Genomic DNA, 17,863 nt, shown 5'->3' with positions numbered 1-17,863 from the left:
CTCATCCTAAAACCTAACCCAACTAGGCCATTATGACGTCACAAACTTTTCTTCCCATAATTCCTCAAGCAACCAGAATCGACTCTTGTAAAATGGCAGCCGTACTGGGTCGCGTGTTTGTGTACGGAGGAAAAGGAGCTTTGGGTGCTGCCTGTGTTTCGCATTTCAAAGCAAAAAACTGGGTATGTTTACCACGTTTAACATTGAATTTATTAAAATATTAATTGGTTGTTTTTAACTATTGAATTGTTGTTGAGTTCGTTAGGTTTTTTTTTTTGTTAGAAACGATCGTGGCTAAGTGTAATCCTCAAGGGCGTACTGTGTAGTTTGTGGTCAGCTGGTCGATTACGTTGATTGTTATATTATTTATTTATAACGAGCTAATTCAATGGTGTTGCAAAATGCCTGTTCGTTATTCATGTATGTGTGATTGTGCCCAAATGTTACTCTAATTTCTCGGAACAGGTTCATATTAATATGAAAGCAAGGCATTTTTACAGTTCTACCATAGAACACGGAGGGAGATAGACGGGGACTCTTCCAGTGGAACTGAGACGATATTTCGCGCTACATGTGACGCTATCTGTTGGGTGGGCCCATAACTACTAGTAGAAAACGCGGGGGAGGTTCGAATTCGAAGTTTTAGCTTTATATTACTAATTTAACTACTCAATGACTAATTTCTTAGTAGAAGACAGTAGGAGATGCAGTATTTTTTATTTTTTTTAAAAAAAGTTTATACCTAATTTGTTTTATTTTTGTTTATTAAACTGCAGTTCGGGTGTATTATTATTATTTTTGTTCTTGAAACTGCTTTTTTTAATGATCATTTCATCACATGGTAAACATTTCCTGTGCTAGTATTTCTTCATGCACCTCCATAGTTACACAACAACAAAAAACAGAGATCTGCTAAATCAGCTTTATTTTCATCTTAACTTTAGAATTACATTTTTTTGCTCTAATTTTTTGTACTCTGTGTCAAAATAGTTGGGAAGCCCATAGATTAGTAATTATTTACACCATTACTTGTCACATGTATTCTGCCATATACTTCTGTGCAGATGCTAACATTGACTTACATTTTGCATACGTGTCAATTCAAAATTCAGCTTATGAAAACATTGCCATTTGCTTTCTTTTTTTTGCAACTAGTATCCTAGCAAGATTCATGTTTTTTATGAAGGTTATGAAATGTGAAGTAATAATTAAAAGCCGATTATATTTAAACTCTCTAGTAATGAAATATCAGAAAATGTGTTAGATCTTGGCCATACAAAATGTTCCTTGAGATCTTATTGCCTAAAAACACACCAAACACATGTGCTATTGGTAGTTCTATTGTGTTTTGTGAGGGGTGGCAATGGTTGGAAAAGGGAAGGGGGAATGAAGTTTATTATACTGAAGAGAGGAAGCGGATATACTTGTTGCATCATATAGAAATAGAAAGTGCTGGTTAGGGTCTTCACTGCTAGTACATTTGTGTTAGACATATAGTACTGACGTCGACTCAAGTGTCTCCTCGGCTTCTTCAGGCCGTTATGCCTCGTCAGCGTCCTCTCTTGCATAAGTGAAGTGTTAACGATCAGGGACGCACCCGCGTGCGCCCTAGCTGGTCAGTAGACTTCATTATGTTTGTAAATATTTGTACTTATGTACATTTTAATTCATCACGAGCCTCCACGATTGTATATATTTTGTAACTTAACAGAACTCTCCAGTCTTAGATATTGTGTCTAAATATTGTACAAATACTTAACTAATTCTTAACTAATTAATTCACTTGTGTTTACATTTTATCAGTTACCGTTCAATTACTACTTGTAATATCGTTTTTAAATAATTAGGTGATTTTTTTTGAGTGCCATGCTTAGAAATGTAACCGCAGCCTGGCCCGCCGCGAGACGAGCCTCTCCCACGCCGGCCTATTTCCCCTTCCCCTTCTCCGCGGCCCGCGCGGACGTGCGGAGGAGGGCAGTGGTTAACCAGACTCGGTGCCGATCAGACGTGGGCTCGCTCCGCTCCGCTCAAGACGCGTGTAGCGGGGCAACGTCGTTCGCTATCAGTATAATTCGTTCCGGGACTGCTGCCGCAGTCGTGTTGAGCCGGGTCAGAATTACTTAACACTGCTGAACCTCCTCAGTACGTTTCGCCACAGAACTATCTCCGCATACGTAACAGGCCGCGTATGTGCTACGTATCACTGCTGAACTTTCGTAACCGGTACGATTCGCCACGGGACTGCATCCGCGACCACATCGAGTCGCGTTTCGTTATCAAGAGTGTATTTCCAGGAGTCCGGGTCGCGGCGAGGGAAGACGCTCGTTCTGCAACGTGCCGGTCAGGCTGCGACAGGATTCTTCACGGAATAAAGGAGCTCGTGAAAACGGACAGCATCATCTTCTCCTTGCTACCATCTACCATTCCTTCTATGTACCTACGTAAATTTACCTCCTGGTCCCATATATCACGGTCCCGGCCACGTTGGCCTGAACTCCACTCTCTCTCCGACTGGAGCTACGCGGGCAAATCAGGGCGAGTCTCAGGACAATTCGCAACAGGGACTTAGGGACCGCAGGCCGAGGGACGTCAGTACTTTAAATATGTTTTTTTGTTTTTTTCCAAAATGCTGTAGGAGAGAAAATGGTTGTTCTATTAAAATTAGTCAAAGCTGTTCTGCACCTCCTTTTATCAACAGCAGCAATTAAAATAACATTTTTAGCAGTGTCATTAAACAAATATATAAATTAAAAAACAAATTACAAATTTAATTGGTTACAAAAATAAATAAATACATCTATTTAAATACAGATTGTACCGTTTCAGAAGAACACATTAATATAGCAAGCTGTAGGAAAATAATTCATACTTTTTTTTTCTTGTGAGTTACGCTATGAAAGTGTAAATATAAGGTTAAAGAAACTGATAATTTAATTTGAGATTATTTAAATTCCTGTAGAATAATTATTTAAAATAATAAGCATGACATAGTAAATCAATAAACATTTCAAGCTTAATTCATGACATTTGTTGCCTTCGAGACTGCAAGCAGATGCTTAAAATCATAAACGTTTACAACACCTAAGTAAAGTTTTTTGTTTTTATATATATATATATATATATATATATATATATATATATATATATATATATATATATATATATATATATATATAGACACACACACACACATATAGAGTGAGAGAGTACAGTGGCATTAAATTATGAGTTCTTTTAAAAGTGTGTATGGATATTGCTAAATTGTCTAAATATTTTAAACAATATGAAATAGAAATTTAGTACTTTTTCTTTAGATCTAGTACCTTATTGCTGCCAAAGTTTGTACTAAATATTTTTGCATGGTGAAGTTTGTAATACTTTAGTTTTTAGACATTAAAAGAATGCCTTGAGTGGGTATTATGACCGTTTTATGGGGAAAATTAAAAATTATCCGTTTGTTGCTTAACAATGGTCCGATATGTGACTGACTCACTCATTTATACAAATTCTAGCCTTTCAGATTGGCTAGTACCTGTAATAAGAAATTTTTGTAAGCTTTTAGCCTGTAACCAACAGGAAGATTCTAAAAATAGTTTATATATAAATATTTTCCCCCCAGAAAGAAAAACTGTGACACCTTTAAAGTCAGTACAGAAATTTTTTTTCCTGGAGATCTTAGAGTGAGCTAGATACTTAGATTAAGTGTACTTTTTTACACTTTTTTTTTGGTTTTTTTTTTTTTTTTTTTTTGCAGAACCATAAAATTTGTCACAATTGACATTTTGTGCCAAAATATGTGCCTAATTTAATAATTCTACCCTAAAACTGAAGGTAATGCCACAAACAAGCAAAGCAAGTGTGTGTAAACATGTATGTATATACACTAGACGCAACATAACTCCGAGCCTGGGTGACGGTTAGAAAATCGTTGTGTGTATGTGAGTCCCGACACTGGAGAAGGCAGACGTGGCGCGGCAGTGAGAGATAATGCGTAACTTGATAACAGGGGCTACACGCTACTGCACAGAGTGAAAACTTAGTCCTTCGGTGAAATCCGACGAATATGTTGGTACTTACTATACGTTTTCGTTTACAGTTTGGATTTGAGGTTTGTATGCATGTAGTGTATCACTTTAGTTCAGAGCCAGTGTTACATATGTAGTGCAGTACTTCAGTAAAGTACAACTTTATACATAAAATGCCTTCAGTGTTGTCAAAAGTTAAGAGTAAAAAACTGCACTCGCAGGCGCGGGAAATAGTCTATAACGTTCTGCAGTTTATGGAAAATGAAGCGCGATTGCAGGAACCCTCCATTTCACTAGAGAAAGCACAGCTGAGAACAGCTAATGCGACGGGTGTGTCTCGCACGACTGTACAAACAATATTAAAAATGGCTCACCGAACAATTAATACAAAATCTTCCACCAAACAGTGTTGTTGTGATAGATAATACTCCCTATCACAATGTAAAAATAAATAAAACGCCTACCTCCAGCTCGATAAAATTGTAAATGCAGCAGTGGTTAAGTAAGGAGAATATTTCCTTTACTAGCGACATGCTCAAACCAAACTTGTATAACCTCATAATGAAGCACAAACCTTCGCAAGTGCAGTACTCGGCAGACAGACTATTGGTAAATAGTGGCCACACATTACTTCGTCTGCCCCCTTATCATCCGGATTTGACTCCGATAGAAAGCATATGGGATAAAGTTAAAGAAGTCGCTTCAAGAAATGTTACTTGCAATTTGGCAAATGTAAAAAAACTTTGCAAGGAAATATTTAACCGAATGGGTCCAGAAGATTGGATACCGATTTGCAATCACGCCAAGACACTCGAGAACGAATACTGGGATAAGGATGTGCGTTTTGACATTGAAATTGATAAAGCGATTGTTCAGTTAGGTGATGCAAACAGTGACAGCAGTGACGTTTACATATCAGACTCTTCGGATGGATTAGTCAGTGGCGTTGAACTGAGGTAGTGTTTGGAACGTCAGTGGTAAGTGGTCAATGTTTTCTGCTTTTCTCTACCTGCTGTGCATGGTCGCCGTATCTGCTTATACCCCCTCCTCATCCACCCGACCCCCCACACGTGTAGCAGTCAACACTCCTCATGTGTGACGTAGCTCAAGCTCGGAGTTATATTGCGCCTAGTGTACATACCCATATCATGTGTGTCATCCTAACAAAAAAAGCATGTGTAGAGTCCACGCATGACATAAGAGAAACTTCTTGCTTATTAAGTATATATAGAGATAAATTATTAGTATTTTTTTGTTGAACAAGATATAATAGTTGAGAACAGTAAGGAATCTCATATGAAAAAAAATGCCTTTTTCTACATCCTATACTCAGCATCTGTTCACTGGTACTTTTTGGCACTTCCTTGGCAGGTTTTTCTTCCCCACTTTGCCTTTGATAATACCTTGTATCTGCTTCTGCTGTTTTATTATTATTATTATTATTTTACTTTTTCAATCACACTATTTACATAAAAATCAATGATACCATACTTACAAAGTTGATTGCACAGATCAATAACTTATCAATCGTTAGCCATTATGAAAACTGAGAAGTAGGCAAACACAAGCAGCGTTACGAGAATTTTGTGGCATCACTGCTGCGTCATTTCTACCTCTCCCCTGCCGGCTGTTACGACTAGCACTTAGCATGCTGCACTACGTACCTATTTCCTTTCGACCACTAGTGCATGCGTTGGAGTGGCCTTGCCGCTGATGCACTCTTCTCTACCGGTTCCCCCACCACGTATCTAACTATTCCCTTCATGCGATCAGAATTTTCGTAATGCTTGAAAGTTGTAGTCCCCTCAGCAAAAAAGTTTCACTTCAAAAATTAGTCACAAATAAAAGTTAAACAACTGTTATTAAGGAAAATAGATTGTGTAAGTGCTGCTTGTTTTCTTCCTTTAGTGGGTTGGTTCAATCGACATCAAATCCAATGACCTGGCAGATGCAAACATCCTCGTAAAGAATGAAGATACATGGCTAGAACAGGTAATCCTGAGAATTTTTATTTGTGAAGGTATTATTTATTTTGCTCAAATTATTTCATTAAACTATCTTAGTTTTATTCTGTTTTTTGAATCTAGTATGTTAGCGTGAAATTGTATTTTTAATTTATTCAAAATTTATTTAAACATTTTTACATGAAACTATTTTGCTTTTTGTAATAGGACCTGATCAAAATATAAGTTGGAACCCATTATTTGTAAAATGTAAAGTAAAGGGTCTCGCCTACCTGGCCACACATAGGGTGTGCACAGCTTCAGAAATCTGCTCAAGATATACGAAAGAGGTCTGTTTATGAAAATCATTTAAGAATAGGCTGAGGGAGAATGAATAGTTGTGTTTCTGTAGCCTATTTTGTTTTTAAACTGTATTTTTAGAAGAGTGAAAAGGGTTAAAATGTGTGTTTTCAGAATAATTTTAAGGCATGAAACATCCAGTAAATATTCTTGAAAGCACTCAAGAAACTTGCATCACATCTTCATCTTTCCACCATATAATGTTATGGATACTACTCAAATCTCATAGTTGCCCTATGCATAATAAGAATACTGCATGCCAATCCACAGCCTTGTGCTTAGAGGCATCACTGTGCTAGACCAGTGAGTGTTGCACCTATCATCCTGCCACACTAACAAAAATCGGGGATTGATTAAAAAAAAAAAAAAAACAGTTTTTTTTGTTACATTGGTTATTTTGGTTCTCAGCATGTTCAAATGAAAGCCGTCAATCAGGGATTTTCCACATAATAGGATATTTTTTTTCTAAATACTAAATATTTTTTTTTACACTTTTGACTACAATTAATGTATTAGAGGAGTATTTAGCTGTATATAATTTACATCTTATTCGGATAATTTAAATGTTAAGATCTTGATTAGTATATAATTTGTTCCCATAAATCACAAGAAACATTAATGAGCAAACTATAGTTGTTATTAGTGAAATTAGATTTTTTCATTAAAATTTATGAAGATATTCTATTTAAAGATACTTTTTTTTATTTTTTTTTACCATGGTTTGAATCAGCTAATCCTACAAATGCAAGCCTGACTAGGCGAGCCCCTTTAAACCACTTCTGTTCCATAAGTTTTTTTCCATTTTATTTGCATTACAACTTTCTTTCCTCAGGAAAAGAGTGTGTTGACCGAGGTTGGCAAGGCCCTGGATGGACACAAAGCGGATGCCGTTATCTGTGTGGCCGGTGGCTGGGCCGGTGGAAATGCTGCTTCAGAAGGTTGGTGGGTTGGTGGTGAAACTTTCGCTAAATTTTATGGTGCTTAAAAAAAAACTTACTACCCTTAGGTTTTTGCTGTTGCAGAATTTGTGAAAAATTGTGACTTGATGTGGCGTCAAACTGTATGGAGCTCCACTATTGCAGCAGCTATTGCAGCAAAGTATCTGAAAGAAGGTGGACTAGTATCTCTTCCTGGAGCTAATGCAGCAGCAGGCCCCACACCAGGTACAGTACATCAAAGATATAAATAACAAATTATGGAAATATTTTAGTATCTGGAATAAAACTTGGAAATCAACCAAAATAAACACATTGCTTTAAGTTACTGGGTGTACTTCTGTGAGTTGAGCATTACACTGTTTTACAGATATTACTGCAATTAGTAATTTTTTGTTAAATGATTCATGGTGAGTGATTTTATTGCTGCTGCATAACAGCAACAACTGAAAACTATGATACTATTGCTTTATATGCAAAAAAAACCTGTAATAGACAGATTTTCCAGTTTAAAGTTTTCTTTGGTAACTAATGAAATATGTGAAATTATTTTGATACAGACTACTATGAGAGTTGGAGTAATGTGTTCCTAACTATTTTACAACTAGACAGGGTTCATGTGTGGGCACTTGGCACATATAGTGGTTAATTTATTCTGAAGGTGCTGGAGTGCTGAACTTTTGAAATTGTGTTACAGGTATGATTGGGTACGGCATTGCAAAGGCTGCAGTTCACCAGCTCACAAAGTCCCTGGCCGGGGAGAACAGTGGCCTTCCAGCCAACTGTTTGGCCGTTGCGATTCTGCCCATCACCCTCGACACACCCATGAACCGCAAGTGGATGCCCAAAGCAGACGTTTCTACGTGGACCCCACTAGAATTTATTGCTGAGTGAGTACTTACCTTAAATTGCCAAATATTTGTAATGTGTTGCTCATATTTCTGATCTTAAAGCTATATGAAACTTATAGAACTCTATTCTTATCATCCCTACTTACATAAATGTATGTTAACTCTTTTTCATTCTTAGAATGTCTCAAATTGCAGTAAAGAATATCAAGTAATAAATTTATTTGGCTTAGCAAAATTATGATGGTGATATAAAAAATTATGACATTCCAAAGAGCTCAGCAACACACAATAAAAATATATACAGTATTAACTAAAAATCTACTTATTAGTCTTAAGAAAAAAACAGCACAACCTCAACTCAGAAATCACGCATCTTGACATGAGCTAAGAATTAATAGAAGTTGGTGCAAATATTCTATAATCATGTCAATGATATAACAACATATAATTAGTGCTGAGATTTAGTTTAACAGGATGCATGCTAAACCTTTGTAGTTTTAAAGATGCTGGTCATCTGCCATTTGCCATTCTAGCCTGTATTGCTTTAAGTGTAGGTAGGAAGGTTATTAGTTTTTAAAACCTGTCAACACTGATAGTGTGTGTATACAACGACATTTACAAATAGTCAACATCTGTAATTCAAGTGCATTGTAGTGCACCACTTTACTTGTAAAGTTATCCTCATGTATAACACATTTTGCAGTACAGTCAAACCTCTATCTATCGAACTCGCATATATCAATTGTCCGTGTTTATCGTATACTTTCTACGGTCCCGCCAAAATTGTCATACAACTAAGGTTATAAAAGTCAGCTTGTACCGATGTTCGAATTATCGTTTTGTCCACATTGATCGTACAAAATATGTGGTCCCGGCACTATAAATTATAATAGATGATCGTTTAACCATAAATATTTTGCAGAAATAACCATTTCTTAGACAGAAACCATCATAAAAACAGTAACGATTGTATAAGTAAAAATCACCTTAAATCTGCAGCCGAGTAATGGAGCACGTAAACATGAAGAAAAGACAAATGAACAACTTACGAAGAAATATGGATGATGTACCATAACTACATTACAAACCCAATTGTTATCTTACGATAATTACCATAAAAAGAACTACAGATTCTTTGTTGATACCATAATACTACAGAAGCACAATAGCTACCACATTTGCACTATAGTTACCGTAACAACCGAGATGTATATTTACCGTGATGGTAATGTACGTATTTATTTAAGACATATTAAATTAAAGAACATTACTGAAAAAAAAAAAACATGTTAAATTTTTATATGTACGGTTAGCACATTTTGCGAAGAAATAATGTGATCTGAAAGAATGCAGTACTACTACGAAAAGTGTAAAGGGTACTCGTGGATTTTTAGGTTATGGCAGTAGTTTTTTCAGTAATATCGGCCAAAAATTAACAAGCGTATCGGAAGTCGGCAGAAATGCCGATTCAACTAAATATTGGCAAAATCGGCTTCTTCAGTACACCTATATATTTGATGACATGAGTAAACATTTCAGACTTCAGGATATTGAAAAAGACTTTAATTTCCATGTAGGTTTATTGTGCGTATGTTTTTTTTTTTGCAAGTGTAAATTGAATTAAGTAAAATGCTTCCATTTTTATTTTTTTTTCAAATGATTAAACTTTAATGACAAGTAACTGATATATTTCTGACACTAATTTTGAGGTTGAAATATTTTTTCCAAAATCTAAGAGTGAAGTCCACATCTATTGAATGTCCGCATCTGCTGAATTTTTTTGTTGGTCCCCTGAAAAACGATAGATAGAGGTTTGACTGTACTTACTATGTGGAAGGTTTTATTTGTATAGATACTTTTTTTGAATGCCACCATAGTACTAGTACAACTATAATATTATACTATGGTAGTATACAGTATATAAATTTGTAAACAGCAGTCGGTAACTTTAAATTAACATACTATTTCTTTAGGGCACCCTACTAACTTAACTTCATGAGCTAATCTATTGAAATTTGTATGATAATATATGTTTAAGATAAAACTCTGAACTCTCAATTCTAAATGGAAATAATAATAATTATTATTATTAACAAGTAGTATATACAGTATGGTTAACATGCATAAATTACAAGAAAGTAGTAAACAGGGGGGAAAAAAAATATTCTGATCAGTCATCAAATATCGACTAAGCTAACTGCCAATATGAAGGACATTTTGCTTAAGAGTTAAACTCTAAATCGTATTCGTGCAATTCATTGAAAAACTGGTCATACTACTATTGAATAGTTAAATAAAGTGATTTTCAGTTAGTTCAGAATGTGGAATTTGAGTAATCTTATGCCTTGCTAACCAGTCATTAGAGCCACCTCTTGGTGGTAACACTGAGGTGTAGCACTTTATAAGTTACACATCAGGAAAACACGAAGATAACATTTAACATCAGTACTTAACAATTAATCGTCTTTAAATACATGTATATATGACTTAAAATTTGTGGTACAAGTCATTGAATTTCGTTTTTCTATGGACAGCTTGTGCTATATGTTTGACCACAACTTCGTAATTGTAGACTTAGTTGAATTTTTATGATTACCTATCTTTTTTACTTGATAATAAATTGGGGTGAGCCGATCACCACATTTGCCTATAATGCCGATGCCAGAAAGTGGTACCGATCATGCCGATTTTTTTGACCGATTAGTGCTTTTTTAAGTTGGTTGTAAAATATGCTCCAAATTACTTGAAAAGTATTGCATAAAGATACAAACGTGATCACTGTTGGTAAAAAAAATATATGCACGGTATATATATATGCACAATATATTTCACGGTCATGAAATGACATTAAATGTCTCGACAAATTGTGGTGTTGAAGCCACGTGACGAACTTCCACCACGTGAAATTTCGGCTTTGCAAAGGTTGCATCTTGCTTTCCCCTCATCACCTACAACAACGGTAAAATGTTTCCAAACTAAACTGCTTTTCTTTGACATTTACAATCAAAATGCAATATTTAACTGGAAAATATAAACTCCAATTTTTAACTCTGACTTTCAAAACATTAACAAAATTACTAAACGAAAAACATGATGAAAATACTGTTCTAAACACGCCAGACAGTCGAGATCAACTATCGCAGTTTGTTACACAATCGATTAGAGAGTGGTCCATATACATACCTGTGTTTTATTGCATAATCGTTGCACCGTTATTTTAAGACGTCCAAATTTGGAGGGGGAAAAAACGTCGCAATATGTTTTGGACTCGCTGTTAGATTCTAACTGCTTTGTGTATGTAGTTTTCCTATATAAAACAATGTATTTTATAGTTGAAATCTATTATTCATTTGGATTTTACAGTTTACGTATTAAATTTACAGAAATACGAAGTTGTCTGATGTGTAAATTTTCTTTTAAAGATGTTTTCAAACGTTTTAACCTTTATCTGTTCGTCTTAGTTGCCGCTACGTATCGCATATAAAAATGTAGCCAGTTGGCATTATTCATGTTTAATTATGTTGATTTCAATGTAGAACGAGCGCACGTCGTCGAATATCGATATTGATAGCTCGCCGTATGCATGCAACGTGCGCGCTCTTTCTCTTGTCGAGTTAACTAAATTTAATAACCCGCTCTTTTTCGTGGTAAGTGTGTACACTACGACGATAGTTCAGAAAACAAAACTGGACAACGTAGCAAACATATAAACACAACGATGAAAATAAACAAGTACTATGGACAACACAACGACGAAATGCGTTTTCTTTTGTCTATTTTAAGTTGAACAAAATGTTTTTGTTGCATGACTTATTAAATGGTTTGGTGTGCTTTTGTTTACTCTTTTTAAACATACGTACTTTTCATGAATATGTTTATTTTTTAAGAATAACTTTACTTAGTTTTTTTATGCAGAAAATATTAAAACACGTAAGTAACATAAATGTTACTTAAAAATGTCAAGCAACAGTTTTGAAGCAAAAAAATATGTCGGCACTTTTGTGTTACATAAAGAGATTTTTTTTTGTCTTCAGGAAGCAGTAAACTGCAAAAAGGATCGGCATGCATGAAGCCGATCATGCAAATGACAAAATGTCCAAAATCAGCTGATCTTAATAATCGGCATTGGCTCACCCCTAATATTAAACATTAATTTCTGTCAAAATTACGCATGTTATATTATATTATTAAAAACCAAGTGGAAAACGTACCACTTTCTCAACTAAAGAATTAAAAATTAACTTCCAGCAAGATGGCAGTCTATTCAAAGATGAAACTAATTTAACATTTTTAAATCACATCATGACAACGCATGATTTTCTGCAAAGAGAATGCTTCATGAAACTTAATAAACATAATGAGCTCAAAATAAATGCTAAACATTGTCAAAATGTTCACAATTTAAATTTAAAACTAAACTAATATTAGGTATTTCAAGGATTAAACACACGTAAGAAAAATAGTGTGTGCACTACTGTTCTGGTACAGCATTAAGTATACAGGGTGAAAAAAACATTAACTGCAACATTTATAGAGATTTTGGTGCATCTGAAGTTAAAGTGCTAATATGGTACAGTATGAAAGTGAGGTTAGGAATATTGGCAATACTCATCAGGATTCAGTTCTTATTTTTATTAGTGATAGGTTGGTTCGAATCCCACTGGGAACAGAATCACCTATCCTTTTAATTAGATGCAGGTGTTTTCCATACTTTTATTTTTATATCTTTATGCCAGGGTGCATAAAGTGTACACTATTTTACGGTCATTCATATTCATTAAATAAACTAAACCATCACAAACATTTACTGGATTCTTCTATTCAATAGTTACATTTTTCCATCTTTGTGGATATTTCAATGGATTTGTAAAGACCTTTAACACAGATTTTTTTGTCCATAACATACTAACAAAAGTTAAAATTCAATACTTGCCAGAAAATATTATATCAGTTTAATACAAATTAAACAATTTAATAGCCAATCTGTAGAAACCTGAAAATTTTTTTATCATGGTAAACTTGAAAAATAATGTGATTTCTGGTAACTTTGAAGTAGAAATGTGATTTTCTAAATTTTTTTTTTTTTTTTTTTTTTAAATTTCCTTCAAAAATAGCTTTCATTTTACAAATGTAACATTACACAACTTTTTCAGCAAAAGTATCTAAAAAATTATGCATCTAGCAGAAAAACGCATAGAATAAAACTTATTGACAAGAAAAATTACTTCCAAATATTTTGTATCTTTAAGCATTTTTATTTTACTGGCAAATCTCCATATGCCGTGCTGGGCGGCTGTTTCGTACTGCTGCTGTGACTCCAAGCCCTTTACATCGCTGTCAGCTATGGGAAGAGCTTAATTAAAAAACTGATTACTCTGCCTGTAAATTGTGTCACTATGAAAGATGAAAGAAGATAACCCTTTGGAATGTTTAAAAAAAAAAGGGAGAGGGAGGGACAGAGAGAGACCGAGACTGAAGCATTAATGGAGTTACAGAGTCCCCTCCCCCTTCCTTCCTCTCTTCTTCCCTTGGTTGATGTTCAAAGGTTGCCCCTGCCCCTCTTCATTCTCACATCCAGGCAACTATGTTTGTTGCAGCATTTTTATGGGGATGTCACCATCGGATATCACAGAGTGCACTTCAAGCCTCCCGGGATGCCTGAAATGGTGGAAAACTGTGATACCAGTACCCTGCGAACTCAGAACCTGCCCTATCTTCTATCTGAGACCGGACAGCCAGCTTCCAGCTACTACCGAGGATCTCATCGTGCAAGCTGAGCAAGAAACAATTTACGAAGTACACGAATTCATCACGATAACCTACAAGCTGTGTCGGCCATCCTGCTAGAGTGATCTACGGTGGATAGAATTTTGTGATGGGTACAAGCACACCACTCTCCTGAATCATGGTAAAACAACTTGGTCAACCATGTGTTCGCCACTTACATGTGCTGTATTCCTATCGTCTCCATCATAGTCTTGGTAGCTATAACACAGATGAGCACTAAGCATCAGTCTTCAGCCATGTTTCAACGAGGCATGACCAAAGAGCGATCGTATCGCCCCCAGCCTTCAAGTCTTCGGTCCAGTTATTGTGGGTTTTGGAGGAGGAAGATAGCCATCCTGAAGATAGTGATCCCGAAGAAGAAAAAATACCACTACGCTCAGACCCAAGAAAAGAAGAATCTGCTCCGTGCACATTGTTTGAATTCGGTGCATGTATGGCTTGGTGAAATTCAGTCTGCATTGTGTGGAATATACACTTACCGTGTTTTCTCGTATAATCGTCTCACATTTTATTCTAAAATCAAGTTTGAAAAGTAGGGGTGCGACGAATATGAGGGAAAAAAAAATTTTGTTAGGTAAAGTTATTCATAAAAACAAAACCCGTTCATGGAAAGTACGTTTATTTAAAAAAAGGTAGAGTATACAAGAGCACGCCAAACAATCTATATTAATAATTCCTTAAACAAAAACCTTTCTTCAACTATAAATAGAAAAACCAAAACTCTTAACGCGAACGCAAGCCACTTGAATCTGACGTGAACTAACGTGTCGTACACACAACACACTTGCCACGAAAGAATGCGGGCTATCAAATGTAGTTAACTCGGCACCTGACAGAGAGCACACGTTGTATGCACTCGGCGAGATATCGATATTCGACTACGTGCGCGCGCTCTATACGGGAAGCAACATAACCAAACATGAATGATGCGCTGGCTACATTTTTATAAGCGGTACGCCGCAGCAACGCAGACAATCAGATAAAGGAAATAACATTTAAAAACGTCTTTTTAAGAAAATTTACACATCAAACAACTTAGTATTTCCGTTAATTAAATAAATAAGTGGTAATGACCTAAATTAAACTTTAGATATGGTTGCGACGATTACGCGCGTGCGACCACTATGCGATAAAACACTGTAGTTTTAAAGACGAAGAAGACATTCTTACTGCAACATATTTTGAAATGTGTCGCGATGACATTCATTTTCGACTCTGCTGGAATTTATTCGCACCATACAAAACAGTTAAACTTCTAACAAAATTTGTCTGTGAAGACGAAAACTGTGTTGTAAATCTCTCTCGACCAGATACGCACATGCAATGGAAACTCAAAGATTTAAAGATGAGAGCAAAAACAGGAATAGTGGATCCGGAATAAAGAAACGTGCGATGGCAAGCAGCATCGTAGAAGTTCTAGTATAGCTCCATTGAACACTCCTTGTATAGACTATTTGTGCTCAGTGTACAGAAAAACATTAATGCAGTGTGAAAAGTTTTAATAGGCAAAAGATTTTGAACATGTATATATAATATCACACATTTGTGTAATTTGTTTTATTCTAAGTACTACCATTTCATATTTTCCACAGTGTAAATCACTCATACTGATGATAGTGGCATGAGAAAATTTTTCGTAAATATTACTAAACAAAAAATAAGCCAGTGTTGAAGTGTTCACTATACTTACTGTCTTTGGTTGAATAAATTTCACTTTGAACGTTATAATTGTCCTGCACTTTAAGTATTAAATGCAGTAAGATAAAGATATTAACGAAGTGTAATTTCTTTGAAAGTTATTTACAAGCAACTGGTTATGATTTAATTTTCAGATTCTAGATTATCAAACAAAAGTGCACATAAATTAGCCTCACTTTTTTTTTTTTTGCAAATTTTGTAAAAAATAATATATGATATTATCATAGCTTTTAAGAAAAAAAAATATCTTACCTTTTCTGGTCTCTACCATTAGGATTTATTTTGCAAATAAAGATTCCTTATTTTAAGTACTGGTTGAGGAAGTGTAATGCTGATGTAAAAAACACAATTTTTAATGGTTGAAACACATTAGAGAAAAATATATTAAGATGTTGAACAATGTAAAGCTTATCTGGAAAACATGGAATTCACAGAGAATTTTAATTAAAATTTAATAGCCACCATGAACTTTGCTGTTTGCTGTAATCTCAATACTATGTGATTTTCATTGTTGGTGCAACCATTTGTGTCATCTCTTGTTGCAGTTTGTTCCTTAAGTGGACACGTGGCGAAGATCGTCCCAAGAATGGGAGCTTGGTGAGCCTCGTCACCAAGAATGGCCAGACTGAATTGGTTTTGGTGTAGGATGTCCTTACACAGTATAACACTTAAAAGGGGCCAACAAATAATGATTTTCGTGATGTGATAGCTCTATATGGTGTTACTTTATGGTGTTAGCCACGTGCTTCCCTGTGTTTATTTTTGAATCTCATGTTGAGAAGAGGCAGTGAAACTTATGCTGCTTTATTAAATTTTTATATTATCAATTTAATTTTGCTTCGTCATCTCCCATTTGGAAGTTGGCTTGCATTGTTAAATATGGGAATGCTGTGTAATATGTTATGTATTGTAAATGACAATTAGTTCTTTTTTAATTTGTCTTGTTTGCACATCATACACATAATTGTTTAAAAGAAATGTGCTTAATGATCTGTGAAGACGGTTATGGCATTCCTTTGTGAACTATGCATTTGTTCCTATTTATATATCTATATATATTTATCTTGCTACCAATTTTACTTTTGTAAGCTTATTGTTTGGGAATGCAGATTTAATCTCGGATAATTTAATTTTTATAATTTTATATTTCAAATTTTGCAAAAGATATTTTATAATGGACATTTGTATTTTTGAATTTGTGATATGTCTACATGTTATGATTCTAAAGTTTCACGTAAATATATATTTTTGAGCATCTTCAAAGGGTCTTGTTTCTAATACTCTTTTCCTTACATACCTTTTATTTAATGTCAATTTGTGTAAAAAATTTATTTTAAAAACATTTAAGCATGTCAAACTAATGTAGTTGGTATGTAGAATAGTTTCCACATTAAGAATAAATTTATTTGTAAACTTAGACACTCATATGCAGTTACATTCAGTAAGCAATGTAACATCTTGACAACCATGATCATAACAAACTTGTTTCACTGTGAAGCTCAGAACCAATACGGCAATACCATATTCACCTGAAAATAACGGGACTCTGAATATAATGCAACCCTACATTTTTTGATTTCAAGTTTATGAAATGGAAAACACAATTCAAGCTCATAGCACTTGAAAATTATTTAAGTTATCAAATCAATTTCATATTTGCCAGACCTTTCTAGTGCCCTTTTCATCAGTAGAGTGATTTGCATGGTCTCTCTTGAAACACCAAGCTGCAGTTTAAAAAAAACTGTTATATGCAGGGCCGGAACTAAGGAGGGACATGGGGGGCATGTGCCCCGGGCGGAAAATATCAGGGGGCGGCAAAATATGAAAAGTGGTTCACTAAAAAAAGTTGAAACTAGTCATTTAAAAAAGTTTTGAAAGTGTACATATCGCAACCAATAAGTTAGCCAAGAAATTAAGAAATTCTATTTAACTTGATTATGCATAATTTGTAAATATATTCGTACTTCAAATGCGTTACTTCACTCTAAGAAACAAGTATTACCATAATTCGTGGTCTGGAGTGAGTAAAACCACTGCGATGAGAGCTGGCATCTCAAGGACCCGTTGTGCGGGTGATCACTTGGCTGAGCAAGATGTAGCCCTTTCTCTGATAAATACCCTCATTTTTCCAGCCCCTACTCAGTCGCTCCTGTGTTTTCGTACCATGTGCGTCTCTGCCTGAGGACGGGAGCAGATAGCAGTTCCCGAAACGTCGCTTGTTTCTGTTTTGGAAAAACTATTGTGTTTGTTTCGTTTTGTCGTGT

General features: G+C 35.1%; 1 protein-coding gene across 1 annotated transcript; it reads left to right on the top strand.

Annotated features, from left to right (window-relative positions):
* Positions 1–22: 22 nt before the first annotated feature.
* Positions 23–16,856, top strand: LOC134530624 (dihydropteridine reductase). Its single transcript, XM_063365627.1, has 6 exons — positions 23–182; positions 5,934–6,017; positions 7,161–7,266; positions 7,351–7,491; positions 7,961–8,153; positions 16,145–16,856. Exons 1-6 carry the CDS (start codon positions 33–35, stop codon positions 16,242–16,244), a joined length of 774 nt encoding a protein of 257 aa, XP_063221697.1. The 5' UTR covers positions 23–32; the 3' UTR covers positions 16,245–16,856.
* Positions 16,857–17,863: the final 1,007 nt, after the last annotated feature.

The sequence above is a fragment of the Bacillus rossius genome, chromosome 3 (genome assembly GCF_032445375.1).
Source record: "Bacillus rossius redtenbacheri isolate Brsri chromosome 3, Brsri_v3, whole genome shotgun sequence".
In the NCBI taxonomy this organism is placed as follows: domain Eukaryota; kingdom Metazoa; phylum Arthropoda; class Insecta; order Phasmatodea; family Bacillidae; genus Bacillus; species Bacillus rossius.
Note: the sequence above shows the minus strand (reverse complement) of the source record. Positions and strands in the feature narration are given on the sequence as shown.

Bases quoted from the DNA above. Each gene is read 5' to 3' on its own strand.
- LOC134530624 (XM_063365627.1), top strand. From the start codon at position 33: ATGACGTCACAAACTTTTCTTCCCATAATTCCTCAAGCAACCAGAATC. The intron at 183-5,933 runs GTATGTTTACCA...TTCTTCCTTTAG, and splicing joins ATTTCAAAGCAAAAAACTGG to TGGGTTGGTTCAATCGACAT. The intron at 7,492-7,960 runs GTACAGTACATC...ATTGTGTTACAG, and splicing joins AGCAGCAGGCCCCACACCAG to GTATGATTGGGTACGGCATT.